The sequence below is a fragment of the Rhinolophus ferrumequinum genome, chromosome 10 (genome assembly GCF_004115265.2).
Source record: "Rhinolophus ferrumequinum isolate MPI-CBG mRhiFer1 chromosome 10, mRhiFer1_v1.p, whole genome shotgun sequence".
NCBI lineage: Eukaryota > Metazoa > Chordata > Mammalia > Chiroptera > Rhinolophidae > Rhinolophus > Rhinolophus ferrumequinum.
Genome location: NC_046293.1, coordinates 45,116,300 through 45,136,559, shown reverse-complemented (window position 1 = coordinate 45,136,559; position 20,260 = coordinate 45,116,300). Strand labels below are relative to the sequence as shown.

The window sequence follows — 20,260 nt, the reverse complement described above, 5'->3', positions numbered from 1 at the left end:
ACTAGCATGAACATGTAGTTATATGGCTGGAAAAAACCTCATATATTTTAATTTGTGTTTTCCTGACTATACTGCCAATGAGGATGAAAATCTTTTCGTATAATTTTTAGCCATTTCTGTTTCCTCCTTTGTGAATGGCTGTTTGTCCATATCCTTAGACCATTTCTCTACTTGATTGTTTTTCTGTTTTTATTTTTCCATTTTAATTTTTTTCTTTTTCTATTTTTATAAACTCCTTTTATATATAATGTCTATTAAGTTCATTTCTTATTCTGTTTTCATTGGTTTTCTTGAATATTCTAGATTATATTATCATCAAATAATATTGATGTTAATTGCTTTTTGTCCAGTGTTTTTCTAGTAGGATTTTGTTACTGTATAAAGGTTTTTTCCCCACTTTGATTCCTCCCCCACAAGACTGCCTGGACCTTGTATATATCTTTCATTGATTTTTTTTTCATTGAATAGGTATATTTCTTTATCTGTCTATTTTTTTTAAACCTTCATCACTTTATTTCATAGTAATTGTACTACAAAGGAAATTATTACATTTTTACCTGTGTTAGATGCCTTCTTGGGTTATCCATCTTGTTTCTATACCGTCTTTTAGCTTAATTCTAAGCTCTACAACCTCAAGAACAAGTCATTATTTGTTTACTTATTAATTCATGGATTCAATTAGTCATTAGCCATCTAGTTTAGTAGCTAGGAGACTGGCTCTGGAATCAAACTACCCAAGTTCGAGTTCTGGATCTGCCACTTGCTAAGTGCACAGTTAAGGGCCAGTTATTTCACCTCTTTGCTTCTTAGTTTCTTCATCTTCCTCAGCTTTGAGAGGCTGCGTGCATTGCTGGCAGATGGTCCCTTCCATGTTCAAGCCAGGTGTCATATCACTCTGACCTCTGCTTGTATCCTCAGATCTCCTTCTCTCCTATCTATCTTTGAACAGATTGAATCCAGTGAAGACTGGAACATGGCATGGTATAGCTGGTCCACCGTCCTGTTGAATGTGTTGCTGGTCTTTGTCCTGTGCAATTCTTATTTTCTTTCTCCGATCTTACGAACATTTAGTTTACAGGCTCAATAACGTATTTCAGAGTCATCCTTTCAGTAAAGTATTTTCTTATTATTTCCTTAAGTAAAACTTGTGTCAGTCATTTTCCAGATTTTTGGAGAGGGGGATTTCTGATAATGTTATAATTACTATATTGGCTGCATTCTGAGAAACTTCACACAAGGATAATACAATTATAGTAGATCATATTTAGTTTAAATATATAGTTTTTTTTTTTTAATTCTAGCTCTTCTTTCTCTTAAAAGATAGATTGTTTATACCCCCATTGAGTTTATTATGTATCCTAGAATAGCTTATACCATGTTTCCCTGAAAATAAGACCTAGCCAGACAATCAGCTCCAATGCGTCTTTTGGATCAAAAATTAATATAAGACCCGATCTTATTTTAATATAAGACTGGGAATATAATATAATATGACATACTATAATAATGTAATATATAGTATAATAATGCCAGGTCTTATATTAATTTTTGCTCCAAAAGACGCATTAGAGTTGATTGTCTGGCTAGATCTTATTTTCGGGGAAACAGGGTAACAATGTTTTTCAAACCATGGCGAAGTATCAGTGTTGTTGTTTTTTTTAATTTACCATCTGTAATGAGCTAATACTTTTATAAATATGAAGTAAATAAGTTACTAGAAAAATATTAGACTAAATAGACATAATATTATTGTGTTAAATTGCTATAAAAGTTTTCTAAATCTTGCCCTTAATTTCCATGCCTAATCTTGTAGAGGGCTTTAAAATTTCACTGATTGCCACACTGCAGACTGCACTTTGAGGAATACTGGTTTAAGTTTGAGAGTTTACAAGTGAGATAGGTTCATAAGAGGCTTCGTATTCAACTGCACCCCTTCACACCCTACATTCATACTATCCAGAGGTATATTCATACCCTCTTTCAACTCTGTTGTTTCCTTAGGCATTTGACTTCGTATTTTAAAATAATGAGCTATGAGCAACTTCATAGAGGCTGGAAAGGCACCTGATGAAATTCAGTATCTATTTTTGATTTGTCAGTTTCAAATGATCTTTACGAAATGCCAATTATAAAAGATTAGCACATCAGTCGAAGAATAATAGTGATCATGGCAATAATAGTAATAGAACTGAGGATGTACCATGTATCAGGTGTCATTCCTAGTACTTTTCATTTGCATATTAACAGGTTTAATCCTCAAAAACTCTGTGACATAGACATGGACAGAGGTGCTGTGTCTAGACATTTGCCATAGGAACTAAAACAGTCTGCATTTTAAGATGAGGTCACAGTCTCAGGACTTAAACTATCACCTACTTTCTCTTTCCTGACTTTTATTAGTTTTATCACCTCTACATGCAGCTTCAGATAGCTTCTTGTGTTATCTTCCCCACTCCAGCTGGACAGCCTTTCTCACATACAGGTTTACATTAGAGTCACTGGGTTTTGTAACAAAAGAAATTTACATTTCTTCTTGTTGCTCTGTAATGATTGCTAAGGGATGGTTTGGGGAACTGCCATTATGCTGCCATTTTAAACCTGGAAGCCTGAGTATCTTTTTAATGTATTTACCGACAGAATGATATGACAACTGTACGACTACAATGGGGAGATATCCTTATGCCATTGCTCAAAAAATACAAACTAAATATCACATGGGGTGATCAAGATCTGTTGAATATCATATTTTTTCATAATCCAGGTAACCATTTAAGTTTCTTTAATTTTCATTTATAAACAGTTATAGATAATATTTAGTCAACAGTGAAGAAATGCATTTATTTGATTTTGGCTTATATTAATGGTAATCACTATATTTAAGACAGAGTGAAACTTTTCTTTAACATTGAGTAGGAAGAAATCTAAATGCCAAATATCCTTTACCATTTAAAATTTTCTGTAAGAGCTGTATTTTTAAGCTAGAATTTTTTCAGAATGTTAATTCTGTGGAATTAGGGGTATTTGCTTCATTGTTTTGTTTTTCTTCACATAGAAAGCCTTTTTGTTTTTCCGTGTCAATGGAATTACCGACCAGATCATTGTATATATGGAAGCAATTGCCAAGAAGCGGAAGAAGAAGGAATCTTTATTCTTCATGGGAACAGAGGTGTTTACCATGATGATAAACAACCAGCATTTAGAGCTATTTACGAAGCACTGAGAAATGTAAGCATTTTTTTAAAAAAGTTTTTATGTGGGTATACTTAGAAGCTCACAGAGAATTTGGGAGAAATAGTACAAAGAATGTCCATAACCTTTACTAAGCTTCATGAGTTACTAACATTTTACCCCTTGCTTTATCAATTGATTCTTTATATATACATTGTTTTTTCCTGAACCATTTGAATATAAGTTGACTACATCATGGTCTTTTCCCCCTAAAAACTTCAGTGTGTTTTCACTAAGAACAACGACATTCTCTTATTAACAACAGTGCAGGTATCAAACTCAGGAAGTTTAATATTGACACAGTGCTGTAACCTGCCATCCATGTATCTTTGCTCTTCTTTGATCTAGGACAGTTTCTGAGTCTGTCTTTTATGGCGTTGGCATTTACTGAAGGATAGAGTCCCATTCGCCTCTCCTATTATTAGAATGTTCTTCATACTGACTTGTCTGATATTTCCTTAGAATTAGGTTCAAGAATATGTCCTCCTGAATACTGTGTAAGTGATGTGGTGTCCTTCTCAGGCTGTCACATTCACAGTTACTGTTGTCTGCTGACCTCTCACTGGGGATGTTGATTTTAATCACTCAGTCAAAATGTCGCTCAGTTTCTCCACTGTATAGTTGTTTTCCTCTTGTAAGCAGCCTGTAGGGTGGGGAGACTAAAAGATCATGTAAATACTCTGCTCATCAAAACTTCCGTTACTATATTTAGTATCCGTTGTGAGTTCTTGCTCAAACCAATCTTCACTGTGGTGGTTGCAAACTGATAGTTGTACAGCTGTAGTACTCCTTCCACATACAGCCTTGGAACTCTGCTGTAAGTAAGAGCTTTCCCTTTTTACCCATTTATTAATCTACACGTTATCAGTATGAACTCATTAATATGTATTTTTTTGATGATTTATAATGCATTATTCCATTTTATTTATGTTGGGGAGCCCCTTTTGGCTACTTCTTATGCCCTTTTGACAAATTCCCATCATTATTTTGAGTACCTCCTCATTACCTGCCCCAACAAAATATTTCAAGCTCATCTTGATATACCTTCCCAACCCGAGCCCTGAATTTAGCTGTCTGTCAAATGCGCTCTGATTCCTTTTGGTGGGCTCTGGGTGCTACCGTTTCCCCAAAAATAAGACCTACCTGGTCAATCAGCTCTAATGCGTGTTTTGGAGCAAAAATTAATACAAGACCCAGTCTTATATAAGACCCGGTCTTATATTGGGTAAAATAAGACCGGGTCTTATATTAATTTTTGCTCCAAAAGACGCATTAGAGCTGATTCTCCATCTGGGTCTTATTTTTGGGGAAACATGGTACACATGCTTGTTGGTACCAGGGTGTCTTCTCTTCTTAGCCCTTTCAGTGTCACAGCTAGGGAGCAAACACACACACACACACACACACACAGAGAATCATGCACCCACGCCAGTGCCTCCAGTTGCATTCCTCCAAGGTCCTTCTTTGCCTTGTCCTACTCTATGTTTGTGTTTTATCTCCTTTCTTCCATATGTAGAATCCTGGCTCCTAACATAAAACATTTCCTCATTTGCTTAATCCTACAATGCATTTAAAACAATTTGAAAAATGCTCCACTCATACCATTATCTGTACTTCCCTCTTCACAAAAAAACCAACCTACTAAAAAGAGTTCAGGATTTGTTTGAAATCAACGTTGTATTTTAACAATGCTTTATCATGGGTGGTCAAAAGGTAGTAAAAATGAAGAAAAGTACTTTTGGGAGATTGTGAAACTTTGTAGGATAGAAAAGAATTGCATTCTTATAAAAATGTGATTTCTTTGTTTCCTTTGAACATTGAAAATACATTATTAACAAATTAAATCTTACTAATTTATTTGACCTTTTTTTGATCTTTTATAAATATGTACTATTAAAAACCTGAGTAATAGTTTTAAGCTGATTAATTACACTTGATTTTTTAAAAATAAATCTTTTTAAATGACTTCACATACTGAATTAATGATTTTTTGTGTTTGTTTTGGGTCTATGGAAACTCCCATTTTCAACTTAATGAAGTTGATCAGTCTTTTATGGTGCTCTTCATTAGTGTTTTTACATTCTCTTATCTGTAATTCAGTAAGAGGTATAATTTTTGAAGGAATTCAGACAAGGGTATTCATGCGAGTTTCGGACAGATGCTTAGTCATAGCCGTCGAATGCAATGCACAGTGTGAATTATAAAGGATGTGAATCATCTTTAAATCGTAAATGCATGGCTATGTCAGCTAGCAAATCAGTTTTTACAGTCCATACATATTTGTTAAATATTAGTTGCTGAGTGAATAAATATATTAAGATTAAAAATTGCAAATTCAAAATGGGAACAAAACATTTTATTGCTCTATAAGATATTTTCTGCTTAATGTATTTCATTCTTAATTACTATATTTCTTGGTGTTTCTGTGTTAACTTTGATTTACTTCACACCATGTTTATATTTGCATAACTATCTCTGCAAAGGAGGAATGAGTGTTTCCCTCCTACGCTACCTTCTTGCATATAGTAGGTACTCAGCATTTGTTGGATTGAACTGCCATTCTGCCGTATTTTTAAAACATGTTCTGTTCTTTGAAAATGCCTTGAATTATCTACTTGTGGTCAGCATAGCCTCACTATTTATTTGCTGCCTTTCAACTGATAGTCTTATATACAGAGCATGACCTTCCTAAAAGATTGTGAACTGGGTGCTGTGCCCATGACGAGGGAGTGATTAACTGTCAGGAAAGACTTCTCAGAGGAGCTGACAGTTGAACTGAACTGTAAGGATGAGTACCGGGCAGAGAAGAGAAGGTGAAGACCAGTCCGGCACCCTGTGCAGTGGGGAAGAGGCCTGCAGTCAGCTCAGGGCGCATGTGGCCTTTGGGGAAGGAGCACCTACAGGTGCAGGTTATGTCCTGCTCACTCTGGGCATTCAGTACACATTATGTGAATGGCAGAATTCAGTGACTTCAGGCTGTGTTTCCCCGAAAATAAGACCTAGCCGGACCATTAGCTCTAATGCATCTTTTGGAGCAAAAATTAATATAAGACCAGGTATAATATAATATAATATAATATATACCGGCTCTTATATTAATTTTTGCTCCAAAAGATGCATTAGAGCTGATAGTCTGGCTGGGTCTTATTTCTGAGGAAACATGGTATATAGGCAGAAATTTTGGTAATTTATCATCTTCTCCCTTAAAGGTCAAATTACTTGTGTTATGTGTCGGACGAATAAGAGCTCTAATTCAACAGGTACTGTTTTTATTTCAGGAAAATAGTCATCAAAAGACTTTCCCAGTGAAGAAAAAAAATTTTAACCCCAAATATTGGGATTTAAATCACATGAGAATGAATGGACTGAATCTGGAGTACTTCATATTCCTGGGAATTAACTTTTGAACACCTTTTTAATGTTTTCATTTTATTGTCATTGCATAATAAGAAATCGCAGTTTGGTCTTCCCATTATTATCCATCTCTCAGCCACAGTTGGCCAAGTATGTTTTGCACACGTTGAAAGGTTATAGTATCACTTGGTGGAGGCGATAACCCTTCGTGAAGGTTACCTTCTTCAACTTAGCTGCCACTTCTAATCCCAAATCCATTTATGCGTGTCTATTACGCAGAGCGCTTCTCCCAGTTTCCCACGGTTAATTGAGCTTCATCTTTCAACAGGGTTTTTGGAAACTGACCTGGCACAGTTTCGTTGCGTTTTTTAAATTATTTTTTTGCCTTTATTTTATTATTATTATTTGTATTCTTTTTTAAATTTTATTTTTTTATGTTAATTTCAGGTGTACAAAACAACATGATTAGACATTTACAACCCTCACAAAGTGATGACCACCCCCGAAGTCTACAACCCCTCTGATATTGTACATAGTTATTACAGTAACCATTGACTCTATTCCCTATGCTGTACTCCACATCTTGGATTACACACACACACACACACACACACACACACACACACACACATATTTAATTATAGTTGACATTCAGTATTATTCTATTTCAACTTTAGGTGTATATAGTGCAGTGGTCAGACATCTACACAATCTAGGAAGTGACACCCCCCCCCCCCAATAAGTCCAGTACCCATCTGGCATCCTACATAATCTTTACAACATTATTGATTATATTCCCATACTGTATTTCACATCCCCGTGACTATTTTGTAATTACCATGGCTTCTTTGGATTAAGCGATGCTGTGTGGTGGAACAGCACTTTGACTTTGGAGCTGGGCAGCTGGGGTGGAATCCTGGCTTTCCCACTTACAGTGGGAAAATTATCTCTTCCTGCCTTAGTTGTTTCATCATAAGTTGGAATAATTATAGGACCTATTTTGTAAAATTTCTGTGAGGCTAGCATGATGTCTGGTGTGTAGGAAGTGGCCTTTTTTTAAGCCAGTCCAGCTTTCAATAGTTTCTCCCAGATATACCTGTGTGCTAGCTATTATTATTTTCATTACATTCTTCCTAGTTAGGCTTCCTCCGTTTTTGTCTTTGTAACAATTTTAGGTATTTATCTCCAGTATATGTGATTTGGTTTTAAAAATCACCCAAAGAGTAATGTTAATGCTCACAGTTTTCTTGCTCGAGAGTTACCAAGTGTTAAGATCTCTTTGCATCTATCTTTACATTGATAAAATCCATGTGATAAATTAGCATCTGAGTTTGTCTTTTTTTCCATAGATTGACTTCAGCTTCCTGCAGACTCAATAATTGTGATTTGGGGGGTGCTTTCATTTCTTCTTTCTCTGTTTCATGGCAGTGAACCTCAGGGATAAGCGGGAGTCATTTGAAGCCCTCTGAGATTTCAGGTTTTGAATTTTCCTTTGGGATCTTGCATTTTTCACTGACTTCAAACTTTCACATAAAAATGTTCTATTTTTAAACTCCATCCATCTTTCTAATTGAAAATATACCTGGTTGCAAATGCTAAATCCAAAAATGTATCTGGTTAAAAATGCTTGGGCTGTCCCGGTGGCTCAGGTGGTTGGAGCGTCATGCTCCTAACACCGAGGTTGCTGGTTCGCTTCCCACATGGGACAGTGATCCGTGCCTTCTACAGCTAAGATTTTGAACAATGGCTCTCCCTGGAGCTGGGCTGCTGCGAGCAGCCGACCGCGGACCGGCGACCAACTGCCTCAGTGGGGGGAGCGCAAGGCTCATAATCCCAGCATGGGCCAGGGAGCTGTGTCCTACACAGTTAGACTGAGAAACAACGGCTTGAACCGGAGTGGGGAGGAGGCGGAAGAAGGGGGGAAAATACTAAGATCACAAGTTAACCATTTAACCACTGCCACATTGTTTTCCAAAATATATTCCTTGGGAAATACATCTTATTTTACAGTAACAAAGGACTCTGGTCAAAAATATATTTTGGAACTAGTGGGCCAAACACTATTCAAAAGATGTATTTTCTGTTTTGCTTTTTAGAGTTTGCCAGTGTGAATCTTCATGAAGGGTGTCTGTTATTTTAGGAATGTTATTCTGAAAAGTGTTTATCCTTGGGACACTTTTGTGCAGTTAGGGTTCTTTGGGAAATGCAGAACCATGCTATCATTTTGCGTTCCTCCCACTCCATGCCTCTGTCTGCTTCCTTTCCAGTCTAGCCTCAATACTATCATCAGAGGGATGCTGGGCTTTCATGAGTTTTTCTCAGATACCTTCAGAGCCTTTGGTCCTCATCTCACTCCAGTCTGTATCTCTGTCTATCTTCTCTGCTCTTAAACGTGTAAGAACTCTTGCCTTGGCTTGGAATGCCCTGTCTCTATTACCTCTTCTCAGAAAAACTTTCCGTGATACCCTCAGTGATTTTACCATTATTTTCTCCCTCCTCTAATGTGAGATCATAGTTCTATTTAATTCATTGAAAATATTTGTTGAGCATATACTTTTTGTGAGATTTGGAGATTGTCAATATTAAATTGACTGAAGAAGTTACTTGGAATCAGCTATGTACTTATATATATCTTTGTCTTTTTATTTTCTTTTTCTAGTGTTCTTTTGAAGATGACAACATCCGTTCCTTATTGAAACCTTTAGAACTGGAACTGCAAAAGACAGTGCATACATACTGTGGAAAAATTTACAAAATATTTATCAAACAGCTATCAAAAAGCATACGAGACCGTTATGATAGACCACCAAAGGAAAGGTGATTCTTGGTGACCACTAAATCAAATGAATTAAAACCACAAAATCAAATGTGTGAAGGAATAGTCTTAGATGAAGTATTCAGGAAGGAATTATTCATCTTCAGAATAATTATTTTCCTGAAGAAGTTAAATAAGCAGTATATTCATGTAATGAAGAATAAGTTAAAGTCTTGGACAAGAAGACATTTTTCATCTCTGATGTTTGTATTGTTATATACAGTCATTCCAGTATTGATGAAAATATTGAATGGTTGTAGCCTACAGACTTTGGTTGACTCTTATTCTCAAGTGAGTAAGAACAGTAGGGGTGTATGAATGGAGAAAATGTACCTCATACACAGTGGAAACACTCAAACTGTGAGTATAGCAATACTTTTATGTCAGCACTAACCTCACTTTAAATGTGTGAGAAAAAAGTTGTTTACAGGAGCAGAAAATATTCTGTTTGTGATGTAACCACAAATGTGATGTAACCATTGACAATCTATGTGTGCCTTTATAGATGTCATCTCTGTTTTAAAATCTTTTTTTGTGACAATCATGTTTCAATTTATTTTTAGATTGTAAGTAAGCTGCACATTTAAAATTGAACTGTATAAGAAAAGAAGAAAAACTGAAAATTTTGGAGTTTTAGTCTCTGTGTGTATGTTTGTAAAATGTGGCATTTTTATTTGTCTTGCCAAATTCAGATCTAAGATTGTTAAACAGATACTTTTGGGAAATTTTTTTTATCATTTTAAATGGAAATTTTCAGCTTTATTGGGCATTCTAGAAGCAAGAAAAAATATGCTGATAATAAAGTGAGAACCTAAATAGTATTCTTATATGATGGTGGAAAATGTGATGGACCAAAATGCATAAGCTATATACTTCCCGTGAACAGTAATTTTAGTTACAGTGAAGCAGAAAAAAGTGATCCATTTAAACTTATTTTCTTCTACCTCAAAATGACTTTGCAAGTTATTTTTGAAGAAGCAAATATATAGAGCCTTACTTAAAATACGTTAGACAACTTTCATGAATGATTTGGATTAAGAAAATTGTTACCTCTGATTATAGAAAACGTAGTTTTGATTGGGTTAATGTGCATTTTTTCCTTTTTTGGACATCACTTAAGACAGTTACTTTTTTAAATGTTGAAAATACGAAAAATATTACTTCTCTTACTGTTCTTGACAGCTGTCTAATGTAACTATAGATTTTGAGTATTAAGATGTACTCTGCAGGGGCACATATCATTTTACGAAGTGCTATATGATTATAGTCTTTTTCTCTTTTTGATATTTTAATGCTTAAATAGAATAAGAGAAATCATGAAGGAAAAATATAACTTATTTGAAAATAGTGATGATTGGCTTTATGAAGACCCAGTGCCCTCTGTGGAGACATGGAATATATCGAAAGAAATGGTTGTACAGTTGTCTCCTGTCTTTTGTAGTTCAGTCAGGGACACACTGAGAGAAGAAAGTATAAGAAAGGCAAATCTGAAGTTGATAAACAGCCAGCACTCTTAGATGCGTTTAGAGAGTACAATCTGTACGTCCTTGGCAGAATGCCATAGTGAATATAAGAACTTGTGAACTGTGTTGACATTGAATTTGCTAAGTAGAAAATGAGAATCTGAGAATTTTAAAGTTTGGAGGGTATATAGAAGATGGTTTCCAACAGTTCCCAAATAAGTCTGTTGCCTGGCTGTATTAGACAGTCACAGGGAGCTTGTTGAGAATGGATTCCTGGGCTTCACTGTTAGAAGATTCTGTCTGGTCCACTGTGTCTAGGATGGGGTCTACAAACATTTGGAAATAGTTTGGGATTTCATTGGAAATAAATTTAACTGGAACTAATTTTGCCCACTTGAAGGTTGAAGTTCGGATTTCACAATTCTTGGCACAGTTGGTGGATTATAATTATGATTCTGAAATATTAGAGGAAGTACTTTGGGTTATTGACAAGATAGGAATTTATATTATTAGTAAGTTCCTTAGATTTAATTTCCTCAGTGAACAGAGAATTTCAAACCCCTGGGCTCTGATATGCTTGATTGGGACTATGTAGAATGTGGTCGTAGTTTAATCCAACTGGACTGTGTACTGTGGTCTCACAGTGTTGTGGTTTATTTAGATTGACATACATTCTATATCACTGAAAATTATTGGAAAATTCTTCATCTGGTGTATTTAGACCTTGCCTATTGGGCCTTTTACCATAAATTGGGTGATGGTGAAAACTCTCCACTTAGGGACTATTTTTCCCTTAAATTTAGGATATCACAGAAAGTACATAACATTATTAATATGAGTTTTCTGAATTTATCTTTAGATAAGGTAACTTTTTCTAAGGTAACTTAGAATTCTCAAGAAATGCAGTTCTTAGCATTAATGAGGTTAACTTACAGAACAACTTAGAGAATATTATATTTCTTTTCGTGAAAAACTATATTTATGCAGTTTATATAAATTACATTCTATATTCTTTGAGTCTATGTGTTAGAACAATTCTGACCTCAGAACTGTCTCTGGGCTGCAGTGTTACCAAAGTGGAATGACTAAAACACAGTCAAACTGCATTTGTGTGAAGTAGTCATCGTAAAAGAACTTGGAAACCTTTAGAAATATATATTGTGATTTACATTTTAAGAAAATACATTTTTCCCCCCATGAAGAGTGGTTAGTAATGTATAAGATAACCCAGTTATCCTTGGACACTTTGGAGCCTGAAACAATATTAATGTGCATTCACTGTTCTCTCATCTTGCTTACAGTCAGATGTTACAGATGTAATGGGAAGAAAATCAGACTGTGAACTAGATGTGGATTCTCTTCCTGGTCAGAGACCCCAGGCATATCATTTAACCTTCTCTGTGCCTTGGGTTTGTAAATAATCAGTATGCCCTTCTAACTTCATGAGACTCAGAAGTCATGTGTTATGAAGTTATGAAGTTCAGAAGCGATAAAGGATTGGAAAGCATTTCACATGGCTTATATCATGCAACGTCAGCGTTACTGTTGAAGTTCTGTTTTGTCCTGTTACTGCCTGTACAGATCATTCTGTTTCCTTAGGCTGAATGTTTTCTGACATGTATTGTATCTCCAGTACAAATTTGCTTATATTATGGAAGGAAGAGAAAGCAGAGAAGAAAAGAATGATGTAAATGAATGATCAAAAAAGAAGGAAAAGAGAGAAAGTGAGGAAAGAGAAATAAGAGTGAGAATGGCAAAAGGCAGAGTAAGAGAAGAGATGGAATGAGAGCGGGAAAATTGAGACATAGAGATGGAGAGAATGGTGTGGAAACAGTCACTTACTGAATTGTAGCCCCCACCCTGTGCTGCTGTCGCCTGCCTTCTCCTAGTTCAGCGCAAGGCCCTCCAGGGTCAGGGAGGGTGTTGGCTTTCATGGAAGGGGCAGCAAGGCTACCTTAGACTTGTTGATGCTAGAGTCATTTCCCGGTCACTCTGCTCTCTGGTCGTGTAGTGCTAATGATTCAACGTTACATTTTTTTACTGGATCCCAGTTTGTGAGCTACGACCTCTAGAAACACGGTGACAAGTACCTTCCTTTTTAACGTTGTCGTTGTAGTCATCGCAAATGTTGGATTATGCACGACTAGCTGTATAGAATCACGTGGGAGGTCAGGGTGGAAGGGACAGACTCATTAGGCCTGAAGGGACCCAAGAATTTATTGCAGCGGTTTTCCAAGATGATACTGGTAGGAAGCTGGATTTGGGAATCATGGCCCTACCTTGCATGGCAGCTTAAGCAATTAAGTCACAGCTGTTGATTCCTCAATAGGCGTACTTTCAGCTGAAACATTATGAACGGATTCATGGGAACAGGAGAGAGCAGAAATACATTAAAGGGAAAAACCTTACAAGATACTATTCAGTGTCTTGTTTTTCAGAAGTTTATATTGTAAGTAATAAATACCTTAGTAGTAATCAGAGCCTCTTTGAGATGATTTTAGAAAGACCATTGATCTGTATTTTTTTAAATAACTTTTTTTGGTTCCTTAGAGTAAATGGAGAAGGAAAGTAGGGGAGCAATGTGTCAGGTATGTGGGGTCAGTTATCCATTTATCAAATGTAATTTCAAGTGTCTTAAAACAAAATTGCCTTTTAATATTTAATAAAGATTAAATAATGATTTGTACTGTAACAGTTATCTTTTTATACACTGCCAAAGCAACCCTTTTTGCCTGTTAGATTCTGGCTGAACTGTTTTGATGTTTGTTGTTTCTTAATTCATTGAACATGAACTAGATTTTTAAAAGTAAGTTATAAAGTTGTATAAACTTAAGACAAGTCTAAAAAGTGGTACAAGAATGTTCTTTTTAAAAAAAAAACTAAAAATGAATATGATGTTAATTCAACTATTTTGCAATTATAGTATCATGAGAAGAACATGGAATAGCATATTTGACAAGGCAATTTAAAGTTGATTACAAACCAATTGTCAGACTTAACTTTAAATGGAAAATATGTATTGTCACCTCATCTCTCTTACTAACTCAAAATATCTAATGGGATTATTTTTTTAGAATTTTCTGTAAACTCAGTATTCAAGCAAAAGAGAGCCTTTGAAAAGATATGAAAAAGAAAAAAAGAAAATTTCTCTAACTACTAATATTGTGAATGCTATTTGGAGGATCTGTAGTAAGACATTTTGATACCAAATTTAACTGATTTGGAGTCTTTAATTATGTTTAGTTTATATATACAATCTGAATATGTGAGTATATTCACACACATAACACCTGTAAAAATTGAAAAGAACACAACAGTGTATATAGTCCATTTAAAAAGTAAATTGACTTTGACTATGATGGAAAATAGCTATTTTCAACCTTTGTATAAAATCTCTTCAGGGAATATTGGAATGTTGTGCAAAAATAATTCAGGGTTTGTAGTATAGCTATAGAATATGTCATTTATTCCAAACTTAGCAGGACACACATGTATCACATGCATTGTTATCATTATTTGAGAGCCGGACCAGTGGTTTTTGATGGATGCTGTAATAGAAGATCTATGAAGGAGATAGTGATTTGCACCTGTTCCTGAAATCAGAAACTGGAAAAAGTTGCAGTTTCAATTTTGCACAAGCATTTTGCATAAGTATATTAATAATTTGAGTAGTAATGGCTGTAAAACTGTATCTTGGTGTACCATGATATGCAGAGATTACTACCTTTAAATTGCTTTTTACCTTAAAATGTTACAGCTTTAGGATAATTTGGATATAATCCTCCAAGTATTTTGTGTATCTTGACGTTTATAAAGGGGAATATACGATTATAGATTCGACTGTTACCTCAGAATAATGGAAAGTTGCTTCGTTCTGTTTTTGGGGAAGTTCAACTCTTCTTTTTCTTCAGAAACTGTGTGTTGCTGTTAGTAAATAAACATATATTCAATAGATGTTTAATTTCTTCAAATGATGTGTCTGAATTATTCTAGCAATCAAAAACAGTTTTGGAATCTTTAGGGTTAGTATGCTTGATAACTAAGTGTCTAGCAACTATATCCTAAGGAACAAATTTCCCTCAGGAGCTTCATACTGTGCAACAACTTGTTAAGATCATGAATTAATTAAGGTAAATCTCAAAGAAGAAATGATAAAAATTGAATGAGATTAAAAAAGAAATCAAAGACCTAAGAAATAAATTGATCAAAAGGATGCCATTAAAGATCTGATAAATAAATTAGAAAGGACCAGAGAAGACAGTTGAAAATTAATTGCTGACATAGAGGAAAGGTTTAGCGCAATAAGTCAAGTACCACTCAGCAGCAGCACAATAATTTGAACATATTTCTGAATGCTTACCACGAGGATGGGTAAAGCTAAGGGCAATTTCCTAGGCTGACCTACCACCCCTTGAAAGAATTAGCCTTCAGAACTCTCTCAGGTTCATCCTGCAATATCTGAGCAAAATGTAGAAGGTAGAAGGTAAACAAAGGAATGGGGAAAGGCATAGAAGAAAAATAAATAGAAAAGAAAGAAAATGTGATGTCATAAAAAGAATATAAAATCAAGATCCGACGTTCAAAATGGGACAAAGGAATATTTTTAAACAATTTTTTTGTAGTACTAAAATACACATTAATTGTAGATAAAACATATATGTTTACATGTAGCAGAATCTCCCAGAAATATAAGCAATTGATAAAGCCACCATCGTAGTGTTAATCTTTAATAAACTTCTTTCAGAATTTGCACATCAAGAAGATAAAAAATAAACAGATGTATTCAGAGGATTTAAATAATGCAATAAATGAATACCAAGTTATATATCCGTATTATATCCATATTTATAGAATTTAGTAATAGGCAAAGAAAAACCTTCATAAGTTTGTGTATTAGGTAAGATTACCAGATGAGAATTGGCTACAAGTAACTGAAATCCAAAATAATGGTGACTTAAAGAAGATAGAAACTTATTTTTCTCTCACATAAATGTGAGTTGTCCAGGTAGATGTGGAGGTCCCACCATCCCTAAGGGACCCTGTCTCCCTCTTGCCTGCTCCTTTGTCATTTCCAGTAAATGGCTTCCACCAGTGGTACAAGAATGTCCATCAAGCATGTCTGCTTTCCAGCTATCAGGAAGGAAGAAATGGGAGGAAAAGGGCCTGCTCCCACCTTTCAATAAACTTTTGTGGAGTATTACAAATTACTTAAACAATTCTTTGGCCCAGAACCTAGTCATATGGACTCTCTAGCCACAGTGGAGGTTGGGATATTTGTACATATTCATCACATGGGCTCAGATAAAATTTTTCATGTCTACTATTGAAGAAGAAGAAGAGAGAATAGATATTAAAGGAAAACAATCTGAGACATCTTGCACATCTGAAAATATGTGTGTGTGTGTGTTGTGTTTTTTTTCCCTGTACTTCCCCTGTTGAATAATTCACCTGGACATAGACCTCGGATTTGGACAACATTTGCCTTTCAAATTTGCAAAACGTTGTTCTGTTGTCTTTTAATTTCCTATGTTGTTTGTATTAGGGTTCTCCAGAGAAACAGAGCCAATATATACATATGTACTTATTATAAGGAATTGGCTTATGCAATTGTGGAGGCCGAATAGTCCCATGATCAGCTAGCTGTCTGTAAACTGGAGACTCAGGAAAGCTGGTGGTGTAATTCAGTCCAATTCCAAAGCCTGAGAACCAGGGGAGCTGATGGTGTAAATCCCAGTCTGAAATGATAACAGTATGTCAAAGCAATACTTGCTTTCCCATTGTTCTTTGCAGCATTATACACAGTAGCTAAGACATGGAAACAACCTAAGTGTCCATGGATGGATGAATGGATAAAAAAGGTGTCATATATATGATTGAATATTATTCAGCCTCATAAAAAGAAGGAAATCCTGCCATTTGCCACAGTGTGGGAAAATCTGGAGGATATGCTAAGAGCCACTTAAAAGAAGGTACGCAGTACAGTATTTCTAACTATAGTCACCATGCTGTGCATTAGATCTATGGATCTAATTAGATCCATAGATCTAATGCACAGCATGGTGACTATAGTTATACTGTACTGCGTACCTGAAATTAGCTAAGGAATGGATCTTCAGTGTTCTTACCACACACATATGAAATGGTAATTGTGAGGTAATGGATATGTTAGCTTGATTGTGGTAATCATTTCACAATGTGTATGTGTTTCAGACATCATGTTGTATACCTTATATGCTATTTTTGTCAATCATACCTCAGTAAAGCTGGGGGGCGGGGACGGGAATCCCAGGTCATGTGCAGAAGATAAGATATACTAGCTCATGTAGTAAGGAAGGGAAAAAAACGGAGGGGGAAGCAAGTCCCTCCATCCTGCCCCTTTTATTCCATTCAGGACCTCCTGGCTTGGATGATGCCCATTTACTTTGGGGAGGGAAATCTACAGAGTCCAATTGAAATACTACTCTCATCCAGAAGCATCCCCAGATACACCCAGAAATAATGTTTAATCTGGGGACCACTTAACCCAGTTAACTGTTAACATACACAGGTTACCATCACATTGTTGAGATGTTTGATGGAATTCTGATTCTTGAGCTCTTGGATGTGGCCTGATTTTCTTTCCTGAAACTGTTATCTCTTTTTTTTCCTGGAGTCCTGTTTTTTGCTTCATTCTGCCGGGTAATTCTCCTTGGAATTCTGAAATTTCATGATGATGCATTTTGGTGTGGGCCTTTTTCCTTTTGGTGTGCTGGATACTTAACAAATACTTTGAATTGGACATTTGGTCCTTCATTTCTTGAAGGAAATTGTCTTGAATACTTTCTTTATACCTCTTATCTCTCTTTTTGGAACACTTATTTTTCAGCTATTGTATGGCCTGGAATAGTTCTCTAATAATTTTGTTATTTCTCTCTTTTTTTTTTGTAAGTCTAACTCATCTTCCACACTTCTATTCAGTTTTTCATTTGTTTTCATATTTTTAGTTTCCACGAATAGTGTTTGCTACCTAAATGTTCCTTTTAATAACATCTTGTTCTTGTTTCAAAGATGCACTCTTTTATCTCCCTAAGGACATCAATGATTTTACATGATCTCAGAGTTTCTTTTTATTCTTTGCTGTGATCTGTCTTTCATGTTAAATCTAATCTTTCTAATGTCTGGTGATCTTTGACTGTCATATTTAATATCGAGGTACCTAAAAGTTGAGTGGAAACTCTGTGCATGGTGGGATTTATCACCTGATGGGACTTTGCTACAGGGTCATCTGTGCTGTTTTATTGGGAACTCCTGATTTTCTCAGTATCTATAGGTCCTTTTCCTTGGGCTGGTCAGACTTCTCAGAAAGGAACTCTCATTTATATAGTTGGAGCCTGACTGCAATATTGTGGGAAATAAGTGGGAGAAGGGAAGGGGACTGTTGCTTTTCACTTAACTTATCCTCCCTCCCTGCTTTTTTTGGTTAAGTTCCACTTGCCATCAGTTGAGCCTGATGTACCCAAATTCAGAGTCTTTAGATCCTATTTGTTCAAACTCTCTAGCCAGTTGAACTCCAGGCTTCTGCCATTGTGGAAGAAAGGCAAGGGGTCGAGGCTGTGGGTGGGTGGGGGTAAGGGGAGGGCGGTGAGGTCTGACAGCTTCAGCTAATTCACATTTGTGGAGACGACCAGTTCCTCTAATTTTGGTTGCACCGTATTCTCTAATTCCTGATATTTCTCCAGGATTCTTTGATGCTGGTAGTTGTTTCTGGGCTTTCATTGCCTGCTTACGTTTCAGGGGGAGAAAAAGTCAGAACTTCTTATTTATTTGCTTTCTAGCTTTCAAATTTTTTGCTGCTTTCATTCTCCTTTTTTTGGGGGGGGTGTCCTTTGTTTGTGTGGGTTTATGTCCCTCCTGTTTTACGATCATTGTAGTGGAAGCAAAGGTAAATATGTGAGTTCAATTCACTGTTTAATTCAGCAGTGCATCTTGCTTTACTCCACACATGAGTTTATTCAAGGAGCTAAGTCTTTTCTAATATTGAGCACGAAGTGTGATGCTTTTTGCTTTATATTTATTATCTCATGAAATCTTCATGACAGTTCTAGGAGTTAGATAGTAGTGTCCCCACTTTATATATGAGGAAACAGAGAGACGGTATGTTATTTGCCTAAGGCAAAGCAACTCATAGGTGGCAAGGCAGACTTCCATGCTCTTATTCTTAACCTCAGAACAACAAATATGCATCCTTTTGCTTTTTGTGTTGTTATTCTTCCCCTTTCTATTACTACATTGTCTTTTTTGGGGAAATGTAGTTAACTACTGAATGAATCATTTAATTTTCATTTCTAAAGTGACTTTCTCTTTTTTTATATTAATATTATTTCAAGTTATTTGAGATGGGAAATTTATTAGGATGCTATAAAGTGCTTTTTACTACCCTCATGTTCTAGGAGGCCAATTTATCTCATACTTTTCCTTTTGATAGCTTAGGACCGTATCCACAGTTCTGTAATTATATGCTGCACACTACAGATTAATTTGATAAAATTTTATTTTTAAAGAATTGTCAAGTCTGCTGACAATTAGCTAACTTTTTATACCAAAATATTATCTATAAAATTAATTTATAATATTTACATTAATTATTCCAAGTATGTGCCCACTCTGTCTACAGGAAAATCACGCTACCCTACAAAAGCAAGCAAACAAAAAAACCCTGATAACCACTTTCCCACCCAAGACTGCCCAGATATAGACACAATTTGTATATGTTCACAAATATCTTTGATCTTTATTTGAAATGGTTTTAGAAGACATTAAATATAAAATTTTGATTATGAATTCTTTAATTGACTCATTTGCCTAGCGTGTCAGTCTCTCCTTTTGTAAAATTAAGATTTATATATTTTGCCAGGGTGAGAAAAGAATCAAGAAATGTGAAGGTGATCAAAATTTATAATCATTGTATTATAAAAAATATATAGACTATTTCAGAGATGCCTTAATTGTCCCAGGGAATAAATTGAGTACCTCTGGCTACATATATTGAAGAGGAGGTTCTCATACTGATGCCAACCAGTCCCATTCGTTCCTACTAGGGCTCCTCTTTCACAGGTGATTAAGAACGGGTTATTGCTCAGTTGTCCTGTAAATAGATATTTTTTTCTTTCATCATTTAAACTTACATGCTTAACCCATGGTCATTCTTAAAAGAAATTAGGAAACAAACAAGTAAAAAGGAAAAAAAAAAACCTTATAAGCCTACCACTCCGAGATATCCAGGGTTTCAATTTGGAATGTATCTTTTCAGATATTTTCCTACACACATACATTGCGTCAGGGTTCAGTCAGGGAAGCAAAGCCGCCGTGAGTGATACAGAGTAATGGCTTGTTTATAGGAGTTAGACCTTACCCAGTTGGG

General features: G+C 35.6%; 1 protein-coding gene across 2 annotated transcripts in view; it reads left to right on the top strand.

Moving 5' to 3' along the window:
• The window catches only part of GXYLT1 (glucoside xylosyltransferase 1), a 40,440-nt gene extending 25,635 nt beyond the window's left edge, over window positions 1-14,805 (top strand). Inside the window, exons 5-7 of one of the 2 annotated variants that reach the window (XM_033118376.1) lie at window positions 2,638-2,761; window positions 3,053-3,225; window positions 9,242-14,805. In XM_033118376.1, the coding sequence (XP_032974267.1) occupies window positions 2,638-2,761; window positions 3,053-3,225; window positions 9,242-9,403 (459 nt within the window). In that variant the 3' untranslated portion in view covers window positions 9,404-14,805. The remainder of the gene's footprint in view (window positions 1-2,637; window positions 2,762-3,052; window positions 3,226-9,241) is intronic. The other variant, XM_033118375.1, reaches the window with a different exon arrangement.
• The last annotated feature ends 5,455 nt before the right edge of the window (window positions 14,806-20,260 follow it).